Raw genomic sequence first — 22648 nt, forward strand, 5'->3', positions numbered from 1 at the left:
TTGCCGGCCACGTGCCGGATGTCGGTGGTGAACTCGGAAATAAAGGTGAGCTGTCGTTGCTGTCGAGCTGACCACGGCTCAGCCGTCTTGGCCATGACAAACGTCAGGGGCTTGTGATCCACAAACGCGGTGAATTGGCGTCCTTCCAACAGAAAACGAAAATGGCGGATGGCCAGAAACAACGCCAACAACTCCCTGTCAAACGTGCTGCAGCTATGCTCATTACGACGCAATTGGCAAATAAAAAACGCCAGCGGTTACCATGTCCCATCAACCCATTGCTCCTGCACGGCGCCTATAGCGTAGTCTGAAGTGTCACTCATAAGTGCGATGGTGGTGCCAGGCAGCGAGTGCGCCAACATCGTTGCGTTTGCGAGAGCATCCTTCGTGTCCACAAAAGCGCAATCCATCTCCGGTGTCCAGGCCACAGGTTCCTTCCCCGGCTTCCCTCTGAGTGCCTCGTAGAGCGGCCGCATCAGCCCGGGGAACGAACCGATGGTACCAAGGAACCCCTGGAGCGCTTTAACGGATTGCGGGTGCAGGAAAGCAGCAATGGCCGCCACCTTCGACCGAAGCAGCAGTGCTCCTGCCGCAGTGATGCGGTGGCCCAAAAAGTCGATCTGCCGCAGTCCGAATTGACATTTGTTCGGGTTAATTATGAGGCTATGCTGATGGAGGCGGCGAAAAAGGAGGCGCAGGTGTTTGAGATGTTCCTCTTTCGAAGTACTGGCGACCAGGATGTCATCGAGATACACAAACAGAAACTTAAGATCCCGCAGCACTGAATCCATAAGGCGCTGGAACGCCTGCGCCGCATTTTTGAGCCCGAACGGCATTCAGAGGAATTCGAAAAGTCCGAAAGGGGTAATGACCGCCGTCTTCTGGACGTCCTGGGGGTGGACGGGCACTTGATGGTACCCCCGGACGAGGTCGATTTTGGAAAAAAACGAATTGCCAGCCAAATGTGCGGAGAAATCTTGGATTTACGGTGTAGGGTACCGGTCGGGAGTCGTGACCTCATTGAGGTGCCGATAATCGCTGCAGAGCGGCCAACCACCGCCGGGCTTAGGGACGATATGGACCGGCGAACGATTCCCAGTCGCTCCATGGTGGCGAACTCCGCCTTCGCGGCCTCGAGTTTACTGGGCTCCAGCCGTCGAGCCCGGGCATAAACCGGGGGGCCGGTCATTGCGATGTGGTGTTCTACACCATGTTTAGCGATCGTCGCCGAGAGGGTGGGTCGAGTGAGCTCCGGAAATTCCCCGAGAAGGCGGGTGAAGTCGTCGGGCGCTGGCACGGTGCAGGAACCCGTGTTAGGCACGCCTGAGCCCCGAAAACATGGGATGGAGGCAAACGTGGCGGCGTGAATCAGACGGCGATTTCATAAATTAACCGATAGGCCATTGGTACAGAAGAAGTCAGTGCCGAGGATTGCCTGTGCGATTTTGGCGGTTATAAACTCCCATTGGAAAAGTTGCCCGCCGAAACACACCTGGATCCGCCGCTTCCCGAATGTACGAATAGCACTGCCGTTGGCGGCCTGGAGTGGAGAACCGCGCCTCCCTGCCCTGACGTCGAGGAGTGAAGCGGGGAGGATGCTGCACTGAGCGCCCGTGTCACAGAAAAACCGCCGGGCCTAAATGGAGTCGGTGATATACAATAAGTTCCCGGAATCTCGGACTGAAACGGGCATGGTAGTAGCAGAGAACAGATGGACGCGGACACACACGCCAGCCTGCAGAGGGATGACTGCTGTGTTGGAAGATTTAAACCAAAAAGACACTTTTCTGTATCTTATCTTTTCACTTTGTGGCCTACAGAAACAGGCTTTCTATTCTGCTACTTGCCTTTTGATTTCATGTCTCTCACACTGACTGTCCATCTGTCTCTCACTCAGTCTCCCGCCCACCCACATTGAACTAAAATTTACAGTAACATGACACACACACTCACACAGACTCTGCAATTTGCAGAAACACAGACACCCACTCACATACAGACACACTCAGACAGACTCTGCAATTTGCAGAAACTCTCACATCCATTTTGAAAGGGGTGCAGCCTGGGAGCGGCTGAGTCAGGTGACCCTGTCGCTGGGCCTCTGACCTCACAATGGGAGATGACGCGATCAGCTCGAGCTGGAAACAATTAAATTAAAATCAAAATCAAATCAACGGCCGGAAATGGTCACACAATGGGAGCAGTGACGTCATCACTTGGAATGGTCACACAATGGGAGCAGTGACGTCATCACTTGGACTGTTCACACTCTCACACTCAGTCGGAGTCTGGTTCCCCGCAGTAACTCCAGTTGTTTCTGTCCGGTTAAACTGAACTGATTCCCCGCCAGCCTGAAACAGATTAAAGATTAAACAGGAAATAAACAGATTGAACAAGTGTAAATAACCGCGAGACTTGGGTTAATATTTCAATAATAATTACAGACAAATATTACCCAGAAAAGTGACTGAATCCCATTGATATTTTATTTATTACATTAAACATTAACACAAACACTCACCAGATCCGCTCCAGACTCCTGCAGGTCAGTATGAGGTGGCGGAGAGTGGGGACAGATCGGTCTGTGAAGGAGTTTGATCCCAGGTCCAGATCCGTCAGTGAGCGGTTTGTACTGAGAGTGGAGGCGAGATCCTCAACACAAGAATCTGTGAGACCGACACAATACAGCCTGGGGATCAGAGAGGGAAATAACAGGAATCAGAGTAAATCCCCAGAGTTTATTAATAACACTATTACTGATACTAACAATAATGTACAGTGTCAGACATCCAGTTATTATAAACACAATCTCACACAGTCTGGTACTTACCACAGTTTCTGTATTTTACAGTCCGGGTTCCTCAGAGCCGCAGACAGTAGTTTCACTCCTGAATCTCCCAGTTTATTATCACTCAGGTTCAGATCAGTCAGTGAGCGGTTTGTACTGAGAGCAGAGGCGAGATCCTCAGCACAAGAATCTGTGAGACCGACACCCCATAGACTGGGGGTCAGAGAGAGAAATAACAGGAATCAGAGTAAATCCCCAGAGTTTATTAATAACACTATTACTGATACTGATAATAATGTTCAGTGTCAGACATCCAGTTATCATAAACACAATCTCACAGTCTGGGACTTACCCCAGTTTCTGTATTTTACAGTCTGGGTTCTTCAGAGCCGCAGACAGTAGTTTCACTCCTGAATCTCCCAGGTTATTATCACCCATTTCACTGCTGCTCTGATCCAGATCCGTCAGTGAGCGGTTTGTACTGGGAGCGGAGGCGAGATCCTCGGTACAAGAATCTGTGAGACCGACACCATCCAGCCTGGGGATCAGAGAGAGAAATAACAGGAATCAGAGTAAATCCCCAGAGTTTATTAATAAAGTGAGGTCCGGGGTCGGTGGAGTGTCGGGTGGGGTCGGTTGGGGTTGGTGGAGGATCGGGTGGGGTCGGTGGAGGGTCGGGTGGGGCCAGGGTCAGTGGAGGGTCGGGGGAAGGTCGGGCGGGGCCGGGATCGGTGGAGGGTCGGGAGGGGCCGAGGTCGGTGGCGGAGATGAGACCCTCGACACAAGAATCTGTGAGACCGACACCATACAGCCTGGGGATCAGAGAGAGAAATAACAGGAATCAGAGTAAATCCCCAGAATTTATTAATAACACTATTACTGATACTAATAATAATGTTCAGTGTCAGACAGCCAGTTATTATAAACACAATCTCACAGTCTGGTACTTACACCAGTTTCTGCATTTTACAGTCCGGCTTCCTCAGAGCCGCAGACACTAGTTTCACTCCTGAATCTCCCAGTTTATTATCACTCAGGTTCAGATCTGTCAGTGAGCGGTTTGTACTGAGAGCGGAGGCGAGATCCTCGGCACAAGAATCTGTGTGACCGACATTCCATAGCCTGGGGATCAGAGAGAGAAATAACAGGAATCACAGTAAATCCCCAGAGTTTATTAATAACACTATTACTGATACTAATAATAATGTTCAGTGTCAGATATCCAGTTATTATAAACACAATCTCACACAGTCTGGCACTTACTCCAGTGTCTGTATTTTACAGTCCGGGTTCCTCAGAGCCACAGACAGTGGTTTCACTCCTGAATCTCCCAGATTATTGTGATTCAGTCTAAACACAAACAGAGAGAGAGAAACAAACTGAATCAAAGCCCGGATCTGATATAATTTTCTCGCTGGGATATTACAGCAATCACTGAAAGTACTTCAGGACATTAATTACCCAGTTTCCCCCCATGATTTCCCACCTGGGCGGGTCGGTGGCGGCCTGGGTCGGGTGGGGCCCAGAGTCGGGTCAGGTCAGGGTCGGGTGGGTTCGGGGTCAGGTCGGGTGCGGCTGGGGTCAGGTCAGGAGGGGTCGGGTCGGGGTTAGGGCCAGAATCGGGTCGGGTGGGGCCGGGGTTCAGTTCAGAACATAAGAACATAAGAAATAGGAGCAGGAGTAGGCCAATTGGCCCCTCAAGCCTGCTCCGCCATTCAATAAGATCATGGCTGATCTGATCCTAACCACCAATCCACTATCGGGGGTCGCGTCCTCGCTCTGGGGAATTGCAGGAAGCGGGTTTGATGACCTCATTTGATGACACACACATTGACTTTGCCCATTGTGCTCTGTGTTCTACAGTATTGAGGTTCTACAAACACTGACATCAGCACAGAGGAGCTCGGCTGCACCCAGGCTCTCCCAGAACTCCCTCTAGATGATTATGGAGGGAGCCACAGCCCGCAGGGAGGTTCTCTTCACTTCCAAGGGGTGGAAGAGACCCACACAGCCTGGTTGCACATTGCACAGTGGGGCTCAAGCAGGGATGTTGTCGGGAGGACCAGCCTGCAGTGACACAAACCTTTCAATGGTTTGAGTAGATCACAAAACATTACTACAAATCCACACTTAACCTCATCCGGCTGTGCCTCTCATCACATCCCCATCACTCTGCCTTCCCTACTCTACTCCTGAACATTCTTACTCTCACCAACTTACCTACACCTCCACCCATCTCTCTCTATATTATCACATCCCCATCTCACTCGCCACCCCTCACACTCACCCTCATCCTAGTCCAATCATACCAACTAACAACACACAAGGGTAGGCAATTGTGTGTTTTAGCCAATGTTCATGTGAAGCTTCTGTTAATATGGTGTCCAGCATTGAAATCTTTATTTTCAACACTTTCCGTTCTTAGACATAATTGTGTGCACCTTTCGATGTGGCATAGTGAGTTGCAGTGAATGGTGAGACATAACAGAACCCCCCGCAAAGCTGATGTGTGTGACAGGAATGGTTTGGGCATTGTAGGGATGCTTTGTGTTGTTGGTGTGGGCTGGTGTTAACCTGGTGCATTATGGGTCATCCAGGGCATGCAGCGTCAAGTGAAGAAACTCTGCCCATTGTGAGGCCATCTCTGGTGTCCCGCTCAGCAATGTGGTCGGGTGTTCATGCCCTCTGTGCTGTGCAGCATCAGGAGTTACGGAGAAGGTTGGTGTTGTTGCTGGTGTGCCTGGTGCTGCGGGTGTTGGGGCTGATGGTGGTGGGACTCTGAGGCACAAGGTGAGACACTATAAACCATACCCATGCTGATGTAATAGTTGGCAGGTGAACTTGAGATGCCACATGCAATCTGTCAATGGTGAGAGAGGTTGTTCCAATGAGGTGACACTGGATAGAGAGTTTGCTCCAAACACTTGCAACCTGTATAAAGCTCAACCTGTCTTCCAAATGCAGTAAGCAACAGCTTCTGAGCTTGAAAAGTGAACAGCTGTGAGATGGGAGCTTTTATAGCACATTTCCAGCTGTCAAGTAATGAAACGATTCCATGGCCTTTCAACTCCAGCCCTGCTTACCTGACGTGATCCCCGAGCAGCGTGGACCACATGGGCGACCTGGTAAACTCTGAAGGTGAGCTGAAAATAGTTGTTAATCCTTTGTTAACATGGTCATAATGACCTGAATTGCCTCCCCCACCGCTACGTGTCAGGTCTGCTCAACGCTGACAGACCCAACATTTTGGAAAAGCGCGTGGCGGCGGGTTGACAGCTCGCCCACACTGGGAATTACCCTCACAGAATTACCCTCCTGGAGCTCAGTGACCGGCCTCGTCATGTTGGGAGAAACTTGTCACATTTCTGCTGTAAAGTGCCTAATTGAAAGATGAGGTGCTGTTCGTCAATCTTATCTTGTACATTGTTGGAAGAGTGTAAGAGGCCGAGAATGGAGAGATCAGAGTGGGAGTGGAGCAGAGAATTAAAGTGACAGGCGACCAGAAGCTCGGGGTCTCCCTTACGGACTGAGCAGAGGTGTTCTGCCAAGTGGTCACTCAATCTGCGTTTGGTCTCCCCAATGTAGAGGAGACCGCATCGTGAGCAGCGAATACAGTATACTAAATTGCAAGTACAACAAATAATTCGCTGTTTCACCTAGAAGGGGTGTTTGGGGTCCTGGACAATGGGAAGGGAAGAGGTATGAGGGACAGGTGTTGCATTTCCTGCACTTGCACGGGAAGGTGCCGGGCGAAGGGGAAGGGTTGTTGGGGGTGATAGAGGAGTGGTCCAGTGTGTCGCGCAGGGAGCGGTCCCTTCGGAATGCTGAAAGGGGAGGTGAGGGGAAGATGTGTTTGGTGGCAGAAATGGCGGAGGATGATCCGTTGAATGCGAAGGCTAGTGGGTGAAAGGAGAAGACAAGGGGAACCCTATCGTGGTTCTGGGTGGGATGGGAAGGGGTGATAGCGGAAGTGCGTGAAATAGAATGGAGACGGTCAAGAGCCGTGTCAGCCACGGTAGAGGGGAATCCTCGGTTGAGGACCAAGGATGACACATCGGATGCAATAGTATGGAACATGGCATCGTCAGAAAAACTGGGAGAATGGACCAGTGTCCTTACAGGAAGCGAGGTGGGAGGAAGTGTATTCCAGGTAGCTGTGGGAGTCAGAGGGCTTATAGTGAATGTTTGTCAATAGCAGCAATAGAGTTTATTCTGTCCTGTTACAAGTTTTAAATGGCCCTTTACTCCTAGTTGATAGGGGAGGGGAGTCATAGAAACATAGGAGATAGGAGCAGGATTAGGCCATTCAGCCCCTCGAGCCTGCTCCAACATTCAATGAGATCATAGCTGATCATCCAAACTCAGTACCCTGTCCCTGATTTCTCCCCTTATCCCTTGATCCCGTTAGCCTTAAGAAATATATCTAACTCCTTCTTGAATATATTTAATGAATTGGCCTCAACTGCCTTCTGTGGTAGAGAGTTCCACAGGTTCACCACTCTCTGGGTGAAGAATTTCCTCCCCATCTCTGTCCTAAATGGCTTACCCCTTATCCTTAGACTGTGACCCCTGGTTCTGGACTCCCCGACCATCGGAAACATCCTTCCTGCATCTAGTCTGTCTGGTCCTGTTAGAATTTTATAAGTTTCAATGAGATCCCCTCTCATTCTTCTAAACTCTAGCGAGTACAAGCCCAATCGACCCAATTTCTCTTCATACGTCATTCCTGCCATCCCAGGTATCAGCCTGGTGAATCTTCGCTGCACTCCCTCCACGGCAAGAACATCCTTCCTCAGATAAGACGACCAAAATGGCACATAATACTCAAGATGTGGTCTCACCAAGGCCCTGTACAACTGCAGCAAGACATCCTTGTTCCTGTACTCAAACCCTCTCGCTACGAAGGCCAACATACCATTTGCCTCCTTCACCGCCTGCATGCTTACCTTCAGCGACTGGTGCACAAGGACACCCAAGTCTCGTTGCACTTCCCCTTCTCCCAATCTATTGCCATTCAGATATTAATCTGCCTTCCTGTTTTTGCCACCAAAGTGGATAACCTCGCATTTATCCATGTTATATTGCATCTGCCATGCTTCTGCCCAATCACCCAACCTGTCCAAATCATCCTGGAGTTTCTCAGCATCCTCCTCACAGCACACACGCCCACCCAACTTTGTGTCGTCTGCAAATTTGGAGATATTACATCTAGTTCCCTTGTCTACATCATTAATGTATATTGTGAATAGCTGGGGTCCAAGGACTGATCCCTGCGCTACCCCACTAGTCACTGCCTGCCACTCGGAAAAAGAGCCGTTTATTCCAACTCTTTGCTTTCTGTCTGCCAACCAGTTCTCTATCCAAGTCAATACCTTTCCCCCAATCCCATGTGCCTTAACTTTACACACTAATCTCTTATGCGGGACCTTATCAAAAGCCTTCTGAAAGTCCAAATACACAACATCCACTGGTTCTCCCTTATCTATTTCACCAGTTACATCCTCAAAAAATTCCAGTAGATTAGTCAAGCACGATTTACCTTTTGTAAATCCATGTTTACTTTGTCCGATCCTGTCACTGTTTTCCAAGTGCTCTGCTATTACATCTTTTACAATGGACTCTAGCATTTTCCGCACTACCGATGTCAGGCTTACCGGTCTGTAATTCCCGTTTTCTCTCTACCACATTTTTTGAATAGTGGGACAACATTAGCTACCCTCCAATCCATGGGTACTGTTCCAGATTCCATCGAATGTTGGAAGATGATCAGCAATGCATCTACTATTTCTAGGGCCACTTCCTTAAGTACCCTAGGATGTAGATTATCAGGCCCTGGGGATTTATCGGCCATCAATCCCGTCAATTTCCCAAACACCATTTCCCTACAAATACTGATTTCATTCAGTTCCTCCCTCTCATTAGACCCTATGTTCCCTGACATCTCTGGGAGGTTATCTGTGTCCTCCTTTGTGAAGACAGAACCAAAGTATGTATTTAATTGGTCAACCATTTTTTGTTCCTCAATATAAATTCCCCTGATTCTGATTGCAAGGGACCTGCGCTTGACTTCAATAATCTTTTTTCTCTTCACATATCTATCGAAGCTTTTACAGTCAATTTTTATATTCCTCGCAAGCTTACTCTCATACTCTATTTCCCCCCTCTTAATTAATCATTTTGTCCTGCTTTGCTGAATCCTAAACTGCTCCCAATCCTCAGGTTGCTGATTTTTCTGGCCAATTTATATGTCCTCTCCTTGGATCTTATGCTCTCCCTAATTTCCCTGGTTAGCCACAGTTGTGCCACTTTTTTTGTTTTATTTTTATGCCAGACAGGGATGAACAAATTCTGAAGTTCCTCCATGCGATCTTTAAATGTTTGCCATTGCCTATCCACCATCAACCCTTTAAGTAACGTTCCCCAATCCATCCTAACCAACTCGCGCCTCATACCATTGTAGTTTCCTTTATCGTAGGGCCCTAGTCTCTGAGTCAACTACTTCACTCTCCATCTTAATGAAGAATTCTATCATAAAATGATCGCTCCGACCCAAGGGGCCTCGCACAAGATTGCTAATTAATCCTTTCTCATTACTTAATACCCAGTCTAAGATGGCCTGATCTCTAGTTGGTTTCTCGACATATTGGTCCAGGAAACCACCCCATATACACTCTAGGAATTCCTCCTCCACAGTATTGTTACTAATTTGGTTAGCCCAATCTCTAAGTAGATCAAAGTCACCCATGATAACTGCTGTGCCCTTATTGCACATGTCTCTAATTTCCCGTTTAATGCCATCCCCAACCTCAGCATTACTGTTTGGGGGTCTGTATACAAATCCCACTAATGTTTTCTGCCCCATGGTATTTCCCTGCTCTACCCATACAGATTCCACATCATCAGAGCCGATGTCCTTCCTTACTGTTGTGTTAATCTCCTCTTTAACCAGCAATGCTACCCCACCTCCTTTTCCTTTGTGCCTGTCTTTCCTGAATATTGAATACCCCTGGATGTTGAATTCCCAGCATTGGTCACCCTGCAGCCAAGTCTCTGTAATCCCAATTATATCATATCCGTTTACATCTATTTGTGCAGCTAATTCATCCACCTTATTACGAATGCTCCTCGCATTAAGACGCAAAGCCTTAAGGCTTGTTTTTTTAAACCTCTTAGCCCTTTTAGAATTATTATTTACTGTGGCCCTGTTTGATTTACACTCTTGATTTCGCTGCCTTCCACATTTGCTTTTCTCCTTCCTGTCTTTTGCTTCTATGCTTGCTTCCCTTTCCTCTGTCTCCCTGCACAGGTTCCCATCCCCCTGACATTTTAGTTTAAACCCTCCCCAACAGCACGAGCAAACACTCCCCCTAGAACATCAGTCCCGGTCCTGCCCATGTGCAAACCATCCAGTTTGTACTGGTCCCACCTCTCCCAGAACTGGTTCCAATGTCCCAGGAATTTGAATCCTTCCCCCTTGCATATTCCTCTAGCCACGTATTCATCTGCAATATCCTTCTATTTCTACTCTGACTAGCACGTGGCACTGGTAGCAATCCTGAGATTACTACATTTGATGTTCTATTTTTTTATTTACATCCTAACTCCCTATATTCAGCTTTTAGGACCTCATCCCATTTTTTTTTTACCTATATCGTTGGTCCCTATATTCACCATGACAATTGGCTGTTCACCCTTCCCCTCCAGAATGCCCTGCAGCCGCTCGGAGACATCCTTGACCCTTGCAGCAGGGGAGCAACATACCATCCTGGAGTCTTGTTTGCGGCCGCAGAAACGCCTATCTGTTCCCCTTACAATAGAATCCCCTATCACTATAGCTCTCCCATTCTTTTTCCTCCCGTCCTGTGCAGCAGAACCCCACCCATGGTGCCAGGAAGTTGGCTACTGCTGCTCACATTATTCCTATTAAACTGGCTCTACATTTATTTCAGGGGTAACTGGCCCGACAGTTTTTGGGGAAATTTCGGAAGTTCCCTCCCCGAGCGGGGCCTTACACACAGGGGGTGGATTATGGAGAATTCCCGGGTTCACTGCCCCCAGTTTACCCAGGAGCTGCCCGCTGTGTGCGAGCCCCCACCGCTGGCCGGTGTGTGTCTGTGCTCCGGTTAGATTGGAACCTTTTCACCGGCAGTTTTAAGATCCTGAATATCAATCTTTACTTAATGTTCAGGACTGTGAATAATTGTAAACATTTACAGCTGAAAGGATTCCCGATTCCCCAATATTCCCAATCCAGGAAAATAACCCCTCGACAGGACACACCCTGCACGGTATTGGAGTAAATATCAAAATGTCAGTGATTTAAACTCGGGTTTCTCTCCTGTTTCTAGTTGAAATGGTGGATGTGGAAAACATTTTAAATTAATTTGATCTTTACGGCCGGATTATATTTTATGTTTACATTCCACTGTCCAGCCTTATTAAATATGATTTATTGTAATTAAATTATCAGGCTCTCAGTGACCTGTATCTGCTGATCCGATAAAGACTGTAAAATCCCTACTTGTTCAAAAGGATCCAATTTAGATTCTCCAGTCCTTGGGGAATTACTGACCGATCCTCTTATTATTGGTCATATTTGTGTTGAATCCGCTTCTCTCTGGTTTAACTGAACTGTTTGTTTCCCTACATTACGGAGCAACAACACAATCCCTGACAGTTCTACAACTCACCCAACAGTTAGAGACAAATAAACAGTTACCTCAACACCCGGCATTTGTGCAGTACGGGTCCCAGCCGCTGGAGTCCTTCACACTCAATGAAGCAGTCCTGTAGATCGAGCTCTTTTATTGTATCACAGAGTCCAATGACGTGAGACAGGACCGCACAGTCAATCGGGGTCAATCTCAATCCAGTAAATGTAAGTGTTTCCACAGATCCCACTGTTTTCCGAGCCAGTGCTTTATTCTGAGACTCAAAGAGGCAGTGGAATGTGTTCAGGAGGTTCCTTTTACCAGTTACACTCTCTGTGTCTCCAATCTGTCCTTCAACCTTCTCCTTCACCCAGTCAATCACTCGGCAGGTGGTTTGATGAAGAAATTGACCCAGAAACTCCTCCAGGGGCCGAGCTGCCTGTGGGGAGGAGAGACCAGCAACAAAACGGAGAAATATCTCAAATCGCCCATCTTCCTTTCTGTGGGCTTCTCTGAGGAGTTTCAGAATGTCCCCGGGACCTGGAGTCAGGAATTGTGCGACTGCAGCTACAAACTCTTGGATGGTGAGGTGCGGGAATGTGTACACCACGCTCTGGACAGAATCATCTCTCTCCAGAAGTTCCATCATGAACCCAGACAGGAACTGGGAAGGTTGCAGATTGTACTTGGTCAAATCTCCATTTCTAAACACAATCTTCTTCTCGGAGACTCCCGTGAAGGCCATCTCACCAAGCTTCAGTAACACGTCACGGGGGCTTTCAATCTCTCGGCCATGGTTTTTCAGAATGTTGTAAATATAGTAGGAATATAGTTGGGTGATGGTCTTGGGAACTCGCTGCTGATTCCTGTCTCTTTGTGTAAAGAAGGGACCCAGTGACAGACCGAGGATCCAGCAGTAGGAAGGGTTGTAGCACATGGTGTACAGGATCTCGTTCTCCTCCACATGTTTGAAAACAGCTGCTGCCACCATCTGATCTTCAAAAAACTTTTTGAAATATTCCTTCCGTTCTTCACCAACAAATCCCAGGATTTCAGCCCAGACACTGATCTCAGCCTTTTCCAATAAATGTAATGCAGTGGGGCGGCTGGTCACTAGCACTGAACATCCTGGGAGCAGCTTGTGCTGTATTAAACTGTACACAATGTCAGATACTTCACACCAGTCTTCAGGATCTGTGCACCTGTGCTGAGGTTCTGTATTTCTCCGATTGTCAGCAAAATCAATACTGTCCTTGAATTCATCCAAACCATCGAATATAAACAGCAATCCCTCTGGGTTCTTCCAGAGCTCTCCCAGAATATTCCCAAAGTAAGGATACAGATCCAGTATCAGATTCCTCAGGTTTATTCTACAGTTAATAGCGTTCAAATCCCGGAATTTAAAGCTGAAAACAAATTGAAAGTGTGGGTATATTTTCTCAGTGGCCCAGTCATGAACAATCTTTTGTACCATTGTTGTTTTTCCAATCCCCGGGACACCGCTCACTGCTCCTGAACTCCCAGAATTGGATTTTCTCCGGGAAAAACTGCGGTGGAACAATTGATCAGTTCGGATTTTTTCCAGCTCTCTCCGGAGGTGTTTCTCTCTCCACTCTTCATGGTCTCGGCCTCTTGCCAGCAGTTCATGTTCCAGAAGTGTCCGATCTCGAACAGTAGAAATGACCGTTAGTTCAGCGTATCGGTCAACCAGCTGGAAAATCTTAACCTTCTCCCTTATTAGGATCGTGTTCACTCTCAGTGTTTCAGTTTGTACCCGGAGTGTTTCCTTGTGTTGCTGTTGAAGATCTTCAATTAGAACAGACAGAACGTGGTCTCAATGTTAGTTGTATTGACATAAAGACAACTTCTCAATAACGTTTCATTATTCAGTAAAATATTGCAAGGTTTAATTCACAGCTTCAATAGAGGTGGGTGTTGAAATTAAAACTCAGTTAATAGAAACCTCGTTTGAAAGTGAACAATGGCCGAGAATTGTTTCAAATCCTCAAATGATTCTAATATTCACTGAACATGCAGGTTTCAATGATATGACTTTTCCCTCTGATGGTTAATACTTTCCAGCCTGCCCTTTGCTATTGACATCTCCTCGAGGCTGGAGAAGAACTTGGAGTGGGAGGGGGAGGATCCAGTTGTCGTGGTCTACGTAGGAACCAGGAAAGAGGTTCTGCTGAGGGTGTTTGAGGAGCTAGGATCCAAATTAAATAACAGAACCTCAAAGGTAATGATCTATGGATTGGTACCTGAACCCCGCGCAAATTGACATAGGGCCAAACAGAATAGAGGTTTAACTGTGTGGCTCAATGAGTGGTGTGGGAGGAAGGGCTTTCAATTTATGGGGCACTGGCACCAGTACTGGGGAAAGAGGTAGCTGTTCCTTTGGGACGGGCTCCACGGGGCTGGGACCAGTGCCCTGGGGAACCGAATAACTGGGGCAGTAGACAGGGCATTAAACTAATGAAGGGTTGGGGGTGGGAGGCTTCAGGAAAGAGTAAATTTAAAAGCAGTGAGAGAAATGTCAAGGCTCTAGAACAGAGTAGTGTTTTGGGTAAAAATAAGCAGAGTGCGTCAGGATGGCAGAGAGAGACTAACAAAGGTAATAAGGCATCAGTGACTAAGTTGACATCAGGGAAAAATAGAAATAAGATAAAGCTAATGGCACTATATCTGAATGCGCAAAGCATTCGCAACAAAATAGATGAATTAATACTGCAGACAGAAATTAACAGGTTTGATCTGATAGCTATAATGGAGACCTGGTTGCAAAGTGGCCAAGATTGGGAACTAAATATTTCAGGATACTTAACTTTTAGAAGAGTTAAAAAAAATGGAAAAGGAGGAGGGTTAGCCCTGATAATAAAGGATGGAATAAAGGCAGTTGAGAGAAAGGACCTTACCTCTGAAAATCAAGAAGTAGAGTCAGTTCGGGTGGAGCTAAGAAACAGCAAGGGGCTGAAAACATTGGTGGGAGTTGTGTATAGGCCCCAAACAGTAGTTGTAACGTAGGGCAGAATATAAATCATGAAATTAGAGGCGAATGTAACAAGGGTAATACAATAATCATGGGGGACTTTAATCTACATATAGACTGGGCAATCCAAATTTGCAGTAATACTGTGGAGGACGAATTCACGGAATGTATGCAAGTTAGGTTTGTAGATCAGTATGTTGAGGAACCAACTAGGGAACAGGCTAGTTTAGATCTAGTATTGTGCAATAAGAAAGGATGAATTAATAACCTTGTTGTAAAGGGGCCTTTAGGGAAGAGTGACCATAATATGATAGAATTTTATGTTGAGTTTAAAAGTGATTTAGTTAAATCTGAAACTAGGGTCTTAAAACTAAACAAAGCAAACTACGTAGTTATGAGGACGAGTTGTCTAAGATAGTTTGGGAAACCACATTAAAAGCTATGATGGTAGACAAGCAATGGCGAGCATTTAAAGAATTACTACATAATTTACAACAAATATACATTCGTTTAAGGCACAAAAACCCCACAGGAAAGGTGTTCCTACCGTGGCTAACAAGAGAAGTTAAAGATAGTATTAGATCAAAGGAAGATGCTTATATTGTTGCCAAAAAGAGTAGTAAGCCTGAAGTTTGAGAGTATTTTAGAATTCAGCAAAGGAGGACCAGAAACTGATAACGAAAGGGAAAATAGAATGAGAGTAAACTAGCAAGAGACATAACAACAGACTGTAAAATCTGCTATAGTTATGTAAAAAGAAAAATATTTGTGAAAGTAAATGTGGGTCCTTTACAGGCTGAGACAGGAGAAATTGTAACAGGAAATAAGAAAATGGCAGATAAATTAAACAAATACTTCGTGTCTATCTTCACAGAAGAAAAATGCAAAAAACTTCCCGGAAATAGTGGAGACCGAAGGTCCAGCGAGAATGAGGAACTGAAAGAAATTAGTATTAGTAAAAAAAAGTACTGGAGAAATTAATGGGACTGAAAGCCGATAAATTCCTTGGACCTGATGGCCTTCATCCTAGGGTTTTGAAAGAGTTGGCTATAGAGATAGTGGATGCACTGGATGACATTTTCCAAAATTCCCTTGATTCTGGAACAGTCCCCGCAGATTGGAAGGTAGCAAATGTAACCCCACTATTTAAGAAAGGAGGGAGAGAGAAAATGGGGAACTTCAGACCAGTTATCCTGACATCAGTCGTAGGGAAAATGATAGAATCTATTATTAAGGAAGTGGTAACAGGGCAATTTGAAAATAATAATAGGATTGGGCAGAGTGAACATGGATTTATGAAAGGGAAATCGTGTTTGACGAACCTGTTAGAGATTTATGAGGTTGTAACTAGCAGAATAAATAAGGGGGAACCAGTGGATGTAGTGTATTTGGATTTTCAGAAGGCATTCGATAAGGTGCCACACAAGAGGTTATTAAACCTCAGTCATTAGGACTCATGGGACTGGGGGGTAATGTACTAGCATGGATTGAGGATTGGTTAACGGACAGAAGAGAGTAGGAATAAACGGGACATTTTCTGGTCGGCAGGCTGTAACTAGTGGGGTAACGCAAGGGTCAGTGCTTGGGCCTCAGCTATTCACACTCTACATCAATGATTTGGATGCGGGAACCAAATGTACTTTATCTAAGTTCGCTGATGATTCAATGCTGAGTGGGAATGTAAGTTGTGAGGAGTTGCAAGAAGGCTTCAAGGGGATGTAGACAGGCTAAGTGCGTGGGCAAGAACATGGCACATGGAATATAATGTGGAGAGATCTGAATGTGTCCACTTTGGTAGGAAAAATAGAAAAGCAGAATTTTTTTTAAATGGTGAGAGATTGGGAAATGTTGGTGTTCAGAGGGACCTGGGTGTCCTTGTACACAAATCACAAAGTTAACATGCAGGTACAGCAAGTAATTAGGAAATCAAATGGTATGTTGGCACTTATTACAAGAGGATTGGAGTACAATAGTAAAGATATCTTACTGCAGTTATATAAGGCCCTGGTGAGACCACAGCTGGATTATTTTGTACAGTTTTGGTCTCCTTACCTAAGGAAAGATATACTTGCCACAGAGAGTGCAACAAAGGTTCTCCAGCCTGGTTCCTGGGATGGGGGGACTGTTCTATGAGGAGAGATTGAGTAGACTAGCCCTATATTCTCTAATGTTCAGAAGAGTGAGAGGTGATCTCATTGAAACATACAAAATTCTTACAGGGCTTGAGAGGGTAGATGCAGGGAGGATGGTTCCCCTGGCTGGGGAGTCTAGAACCAGGGGTCACAGTCTCAGAATAAGGGGTCAGCCATTTAGGATTGAGATGAGGAGACACTTGTTCACTCAGAGGGTGGTGAATCTTTGGAATTCTCTACCCCAGAGGGCTGTGGAGGCTCAGTCATTGAGTATATTCAAGACAGAGATTGATAGATTTTTGAATATTAAGAGAATCAAGGAATATGGGGATAATGCAGGAAACCGGAGATGAGGTAGAAGAACAACCATGACCTTATTGAATGGCGGAGCAGGCTCGAAGGATCAAATGGCCTCCTCCTGCTCCTATTTCTTATGTTCAGTACAAATCCACACATGATCCTGGTTATAAGATAGTAGACTTCTAGTGGATCAATCATTCACACAGTCAGTGGTGCTTACAATCTTCAGAAATGGGAAATAGGACATTGGATATCTCTGGGAAGAGGGACAGACTGTGAATGTTCAGAAGCCCACTATTATTTTATCAGGCCTTGGGCACGTTATCTATGATATTGTGTGCATTGGGTGATGGACAGACTGGGAAGGGAAGTAAGTTCCAATCGGCGGACTATTTGATCCTTAACTGAGATCCCAACCCCATATCCTCTCCATCACCAAGACCTACTTCCACCTCCATAATATTAGCCATCTCCGCCCTTGCCTCAGCTCATCTGCTGCTGAAACCCACACCAATGTCTTCATTACCTCCAGATGAACAACTCCACCCCTCTCCTGCTCAGCCTCCTTATTCCAAAGCGCTCTTGGTCAGCCTCCCACCTTGCACACGCCGGAAACTTGAGGTCATTCAAAACTCTGCTGCCCCTAACCTAACTTGCCCCAATTCCCGTTCACCCCTCACCCCATTCCTCGCTGACCTACATCGGCTCCGCGTCCGGCAATGCCTCGTTTTAAAAATAATCATTTTAGCATTCCGATCCCTCCATAACCTCACCCTCCCAATCCCTGTAGCTTCCTCCAGCCCTACAACCCGAGATCTCTGCACTCCTCCAAATCTGGCCTCCTGCGTGTTCCAAATTTTCATCATTCCATCATTGCCAGCCTTTTTTCAGCTTTCTTGGTCCTAAGCTCTGGAATTCTCTATTTAATCCTCGCCGATCCTGAACAGAAATCCACTGTCCTTATATCAGGACTCGGACATGTTATCTGTGGTATTGTGGTCACTGAGCGAGAGACAGGCTGTGAAAGAACAGGAGATCATTTGCTGTTGCTTCAGGACTCTGGTTATCTGGTGTATTAACTCCACTTCCACAGTCACCTGATCACTGGTGAGGGTTACTGTCATTCTGAAGGTACAGAGGGGAACGAGAAAGATTATTCTAGGTATTAGGAGTTTAGGTTGAGGGCAAGAGACTTCTGTATAGAAACATTTTAATGGAATTCATGACATTAGTGCAAGAAACAGGCTCACATTTACAAATTAATTAGTAACCGAGAAAATTGAATGTCAGAAGTAGGAAGGGAAACCAAGGTAACTTTTTACCCAAAGGGTAATAGAGCGGGGGAACAGTTATCAGGGAAGGACACTAAAGGGGCAGTGTTAGTGGAGTACGGAGACAAGTAAATGCGATTCTGTGGACACACTGAGAGGAGGGCTAGTTGGGTTCATCTCGATAATAGAGAAACGCTCATTTGGGACAAATGGCCATTTGCTGTCCCTAATCATTACATAGGATATACGGCACAGAAACAGGCCATTCGACCCAACCAGTCCATGCCGGTGTTTATGCTCCACTCGAGCCTCCTCCCGTCTTTCCTCATCTAAATCTATCAGCGTAACCCTCTATTCCCTTCTCCCTCATATGCTTGTCCAGCCTCCCCTTAAATGCATCGATACTATTCGCTTCAACCATTCCCTGTGGTAGCGAGTTCCACATTCTCACCACTCATTGGGCAAATAAGTTTCTTCCGAATTCCCTGTTGGATTTCTTGGTGACTGTCTTTCTTGATGGGCTCTAGTTATGCTCTTCCCCACAAGTGGAAACATTCTCTCTGTATCCACTCTATCAAAATGTTTCACAATTTTGAAGACATATATTAGGTCACCACTTAGTCTTCTTTTTATCAAGAGAAAATAGACCCAGCCTCTTCATCCTTTCCCGATATGTATACCCTCGCATTTCTGGTATCATCCTTGTAAATCTTCTCTGCACCCTCTCCAGTGCCTTTTTATACTATGGTGACCAGAACTGTACACAGTAATCTAAGTGTGGTCTAACCAAGGTTCGATACAGGTTTAGCATAACTTCCCTACTTTTCAATTCTATCCCTCTAGAAATAACCCCTAGTGCTTGGCCTGTGTCGCAACTTTTAGTGATTTGTGTATTTGTACTCAGGGATCCCTTTGTTGCTCTACCCCACCTAGACTCGCACCCTCCAAGTGATGGGCGACCTCCCTATTCTTCCTACCAAAATGTAATACCTCACATCTTTCTGTGTTGAACTTCATCTGCCAATTATATGCCCATTCTGCAAGTTTATTAATGGCCTCCTGTTACTTGTTGCAGTCCTTCTCAGTATTGACTATCCGCCCCCCACAATTTGGTGCCATCTGCAAATTTAAAAATTGTGTTTTTGATTCCAAAGTCTAAATCGTTAATGTAAATTGTGAACAGCAGTGGTCCTAGCAGTGATCCTTGTGGAACACCACTACCCACCTTCTGCCACTGTGAATAGCTACCCTTTACTCCTACTCTCTGCTTTCTGTCTTGAAGCCAGCTAGCTATCCATTCTGCTACTTGTCCCCTGACTCCACATTCTCTGACCGAGTTCATCAGTCTATTATGGGGCACCTTATCGAAGGCCTTTTGAAATCATATCCTGTTATATAGTGTTTCAGAAATTGTAAACCCAGAATTTGCGGTCGGAATGATGGCGAACTGACAGCATTCGCCATGATTCCTCCTTTGAAGCTGACTGCAACTTCGGGATTTTGGCACATGAGCAGGTGCAGGTGAAAATCCTGAAGTTGTGGTCTTGTCAATGACAGCTCCGGAACTAGCTGCACTGTGCCCGCCCCGCCCCCCCCCCGCCCCCCGACACCTGTCCCAACAGAGCCGGGAATCAGTGTAAATACCAGATCAGGGAAACTGAAGAGAACTTCAGCTCTTCCGCAGTATGTACACTGTCCAATTCCTCACAAAACGTTAGATAGAAAGGAATTGCTGAAACTGGGGAATTAAAGCATTATTACTAGTAAACAACTGTTAAGGGTCTGGAAACTAATTTTACTTTTGCGCGGTGTGAAATTTGTCCATTTAAAAAAAAATATTTGTTTTAAGAAGATTTTCAAAAGAAATATTTTAATGTTTGCCCATCTTTATATCAGGTTTGGGCAAACATTGAAATATTTATTTTGAAAATAACTGGACCAGCCTCATAAATACTGTGGCAACAAGAGATCAGAGGCTGGGTATTCTGCGGCGAGTGTCTCACCTCCAGGCTCCCCAAAGCCTTGCCACCATCTACAAGGCACAAGTAAGGAGTGTGATTGAACTCTCCACTTGCCTGGATGAGTGCAGCTCCAACAACACTCAAGAAGCTCAACACCATCCAGGACAAAGCAGCCTGCTTGATTGTCACCCCATCCACCACCTTAAACATTCACTCCCTCCACCACCGGCGCACCGTGGCTGCAGTGTGTACCATCTACAACATGCACTGCAGCAACTTGCCAAGGCTTCTTCGGCAGCACCTCCCAAACACACAACCTCTTCCACCTAGAAGGACAAGGGCAGCAGGCAAATGGGACCACCACCTCCAAGTTCCCTCCAAGTCACACACCATCCTGACTTAGAAGTGTATCACCGATCTTTCATCATCGCTAGATCAAATTCCTGGAACTCCCTCCCAAACAGCACCATGGGAGTACCTTCACCACATGGACTGCAGTGGTTCAAGAAGGCAGCTCACCATCACCTTCTCAAGGGCAACTAGGGATGGGCAATAAATGCAGGCCTTGCCAGCGGCACCCTGATCCCATAAACGAATTAAAAAAAAATTTTGATTTGAATTAAAGTTTGGAAAACCCAACATTCTCGACACAGTGATCGCAAGAATCTTGTGCGAAAAGAACTTTGGGGCCGGCCTCCCCCTGAGGGCCCCACCATCACAGAAGCCAGTCTTCAGCCTATACAATTCACTCCAGATATCAAGAAAGTGCACTGGATACAGCAAAGGCTATGGGCCCTGACAACAGCCCGGCTTTCGTGCGGAAGACCTGTGCTCCAGAACTAGCCACCCTATCAGTCTACTCTTAATCATCAGCAACGTGATGGAAGCTGTCATCGACAGTGCTATCAACAGCACTTACTCACCATTAACCTGCTCACTGATGGCCGGTTTGGGTTCCGCCAAGACCACTCGGCTTCCAACCTCATTGCAGCCTTGGTCCAACCATGGACAAATAACTGAATTCCAGAGGTGAGGTGAGAGTGACTGCCTTGGCAGCAAGGCAGCATTTGACCGAGTGTGGCATCAAGGAGCCCTAGTAAAGCTGAAGTAAATGCAAAACGGGGGGAATATTCTCCACTAGCTGTTCCGCGTTTCAGATCTGGAGTCACTGTGGAGCATCCACGAGGCTGAGATCTACGTGGATAGCACGTTTAACGAGGTGGTCACACCACAGGTAAAGAGTGTACATGCAGACAGGTTTGAACTCCCCATTTCATCACTTACCTTTCAGGTTACCGGGTATTTTGGATAAACCTTCTGCGATGTTCATGTAATCAAATGGATCAGAACCTGTTTAAAACAATTAACTTTCATCAATTCAGATCTCGGTGATATTATAGTAAAATCTGCAGTGTTAGAATCTGTCATTGAATTCAGTGGGTGATTTTACCGTACCAAGTTCCTGTATTTCTTTCAGCATTTTGTTCAGCTTTGGTAACCTGTGGCGCATTTTCACCAAGGATTCCCACATCACCCTTCGGACCCCAGAGCCTTTCTCCATCACCAGAGTTAGGAGAAGTTTGGAACTGTCCGCCCGGTTTCCCTTCTCCGCGAGCTCAGTGACTGCCTGTAAAGAATAGTCATAAATATATTGAGGAGATGAGTGAAAGACAAACACTGATAATGAGAAGGAAAGGATCTGCTCAGTGATGGGATCTCCCAATTGCTTTGAGCACAGAAAGTCATCACTGGGACGAGTACTTACCCATTCTGAACATGGGCTGAGTATTCTGTAAACATCTTGATTCACTCATTAACGGGAAATAAATGAGATAAAAGGAAAATAGAAATCAGGAATATTGTTCTCGGAGAGTGAGGAGTCACTGAGAATCTGCAATAGGTTTAATGGGATTAGTATTCTCTGTGCTTCAGTGTCCAACATGACATCAGAGTCCTGATTGACAAGATGATGCACTCGTTTCTCACACTTACTTCCTGCTTTCACACTTTGTTATTTACTGAGAACTAAAACCACTGTTGATTTATCGGTCACATAAATCTACCAAAAAAAAATGAAAAATCCAATTACATGTCCGTCGGTGATAGACATGTTTGACAACCATTATTTTGCACGCCCGCTGCTAGTATGAAACCGCAGTAACCCAGGCACACTTGCAGCATGTAATCAGGATGTTTATCATCAACAACTTTTATTTATATAACGGCTTTAACGTAGAAGAATGTCCCAAGGCCCTTCACAGAGACGGAATCAGACAATGGACCCGAGACAAAGCAGGATATACTATTAGAGATGACCAAAAACTAGAGGAAAGGTCAATTTGAAGGAGGAGAGAGAGGTGGCGAGGCAGAGGTGTTCAGAGAGTGAATTACAGAGTGTGGAGCCTTAGTCAACTGAACGCTTGGCCATCAGTGGTGTTGTAAAGGAAGGGGTGCACAAGAGGCCAGAGTCAGAACAACAGGGCACAGGCAGCATAGTTTGGAGTAGCTGAAGTTTATGGAGGGGCAGGGTGGGAGGCCGGCCAGGGAAGCATTGGA

At 46.1% G+C, this 22648-nt stretch overlaps 1 protein-coding gene across 5 annotated transcripts; it reads right to left on the reverse strand.

Moving 5' to 3' along the window:
• Positions 1-2263: 2263 nt before the first annotated feature.
• Positions 2264-21437, reverse strand: LOC147084474 (NACHT, LRR and PYD domains-containing protein 3-like). Of its 5 annotated transcripts, XM_085979490.1 has the most exons (8): positions 21377-21437; positions 11508-13245; positions 4052-4138; positions 3740-3910; positions 3141-3326; positions 2831-3001; positions 2522-2689; positions 2264-2351 (listed from the first exon to the last, which is right to left on the reverse strand). In XM_085979490.1, the coding sequence occupies exons 1-8, from the start codon at positions 21420-21422 to the stop codon at positions 2264-2266; spliced, it is 2655 nt and encodes an 884-aa protein (XP_085835616.1). In that variant the 5' UTR covers positions 21423-21437. The 5 variants fall into 5 exon arrangements, with proteins under 5 accessions (XP_085835616.1, XP_085835617.1, XP_085835615.1 ...); XM_085979491.1 differs by lacking the exon at positions 3740-3910; XM_085979489.1 differs by lacking the exon at positions 3141-3326.
• Between the last annotated feature and the right edge of the window lie 1211 nt (positions 21438-22648).

The sequence above is a fragment of the Somniosus microcephalus genome, unplaced genomic scaffold (assembly GCF_052327205.1).
Source record: "Somniosus microcephalus isolate GS21.2 unplaced genomic scaffold, FLI_Smic_1.0 unresolved_chr9, whole genome shotgun sequence".
In the NCBI taxonomy this organism is placed as follows: domain Eukaryota; kingdom Metazoa; phylum Chordata; class Chondrichthyes; order Squaliformes; family Somniosidae; genus Somniosus; species Somniosus microcephalus.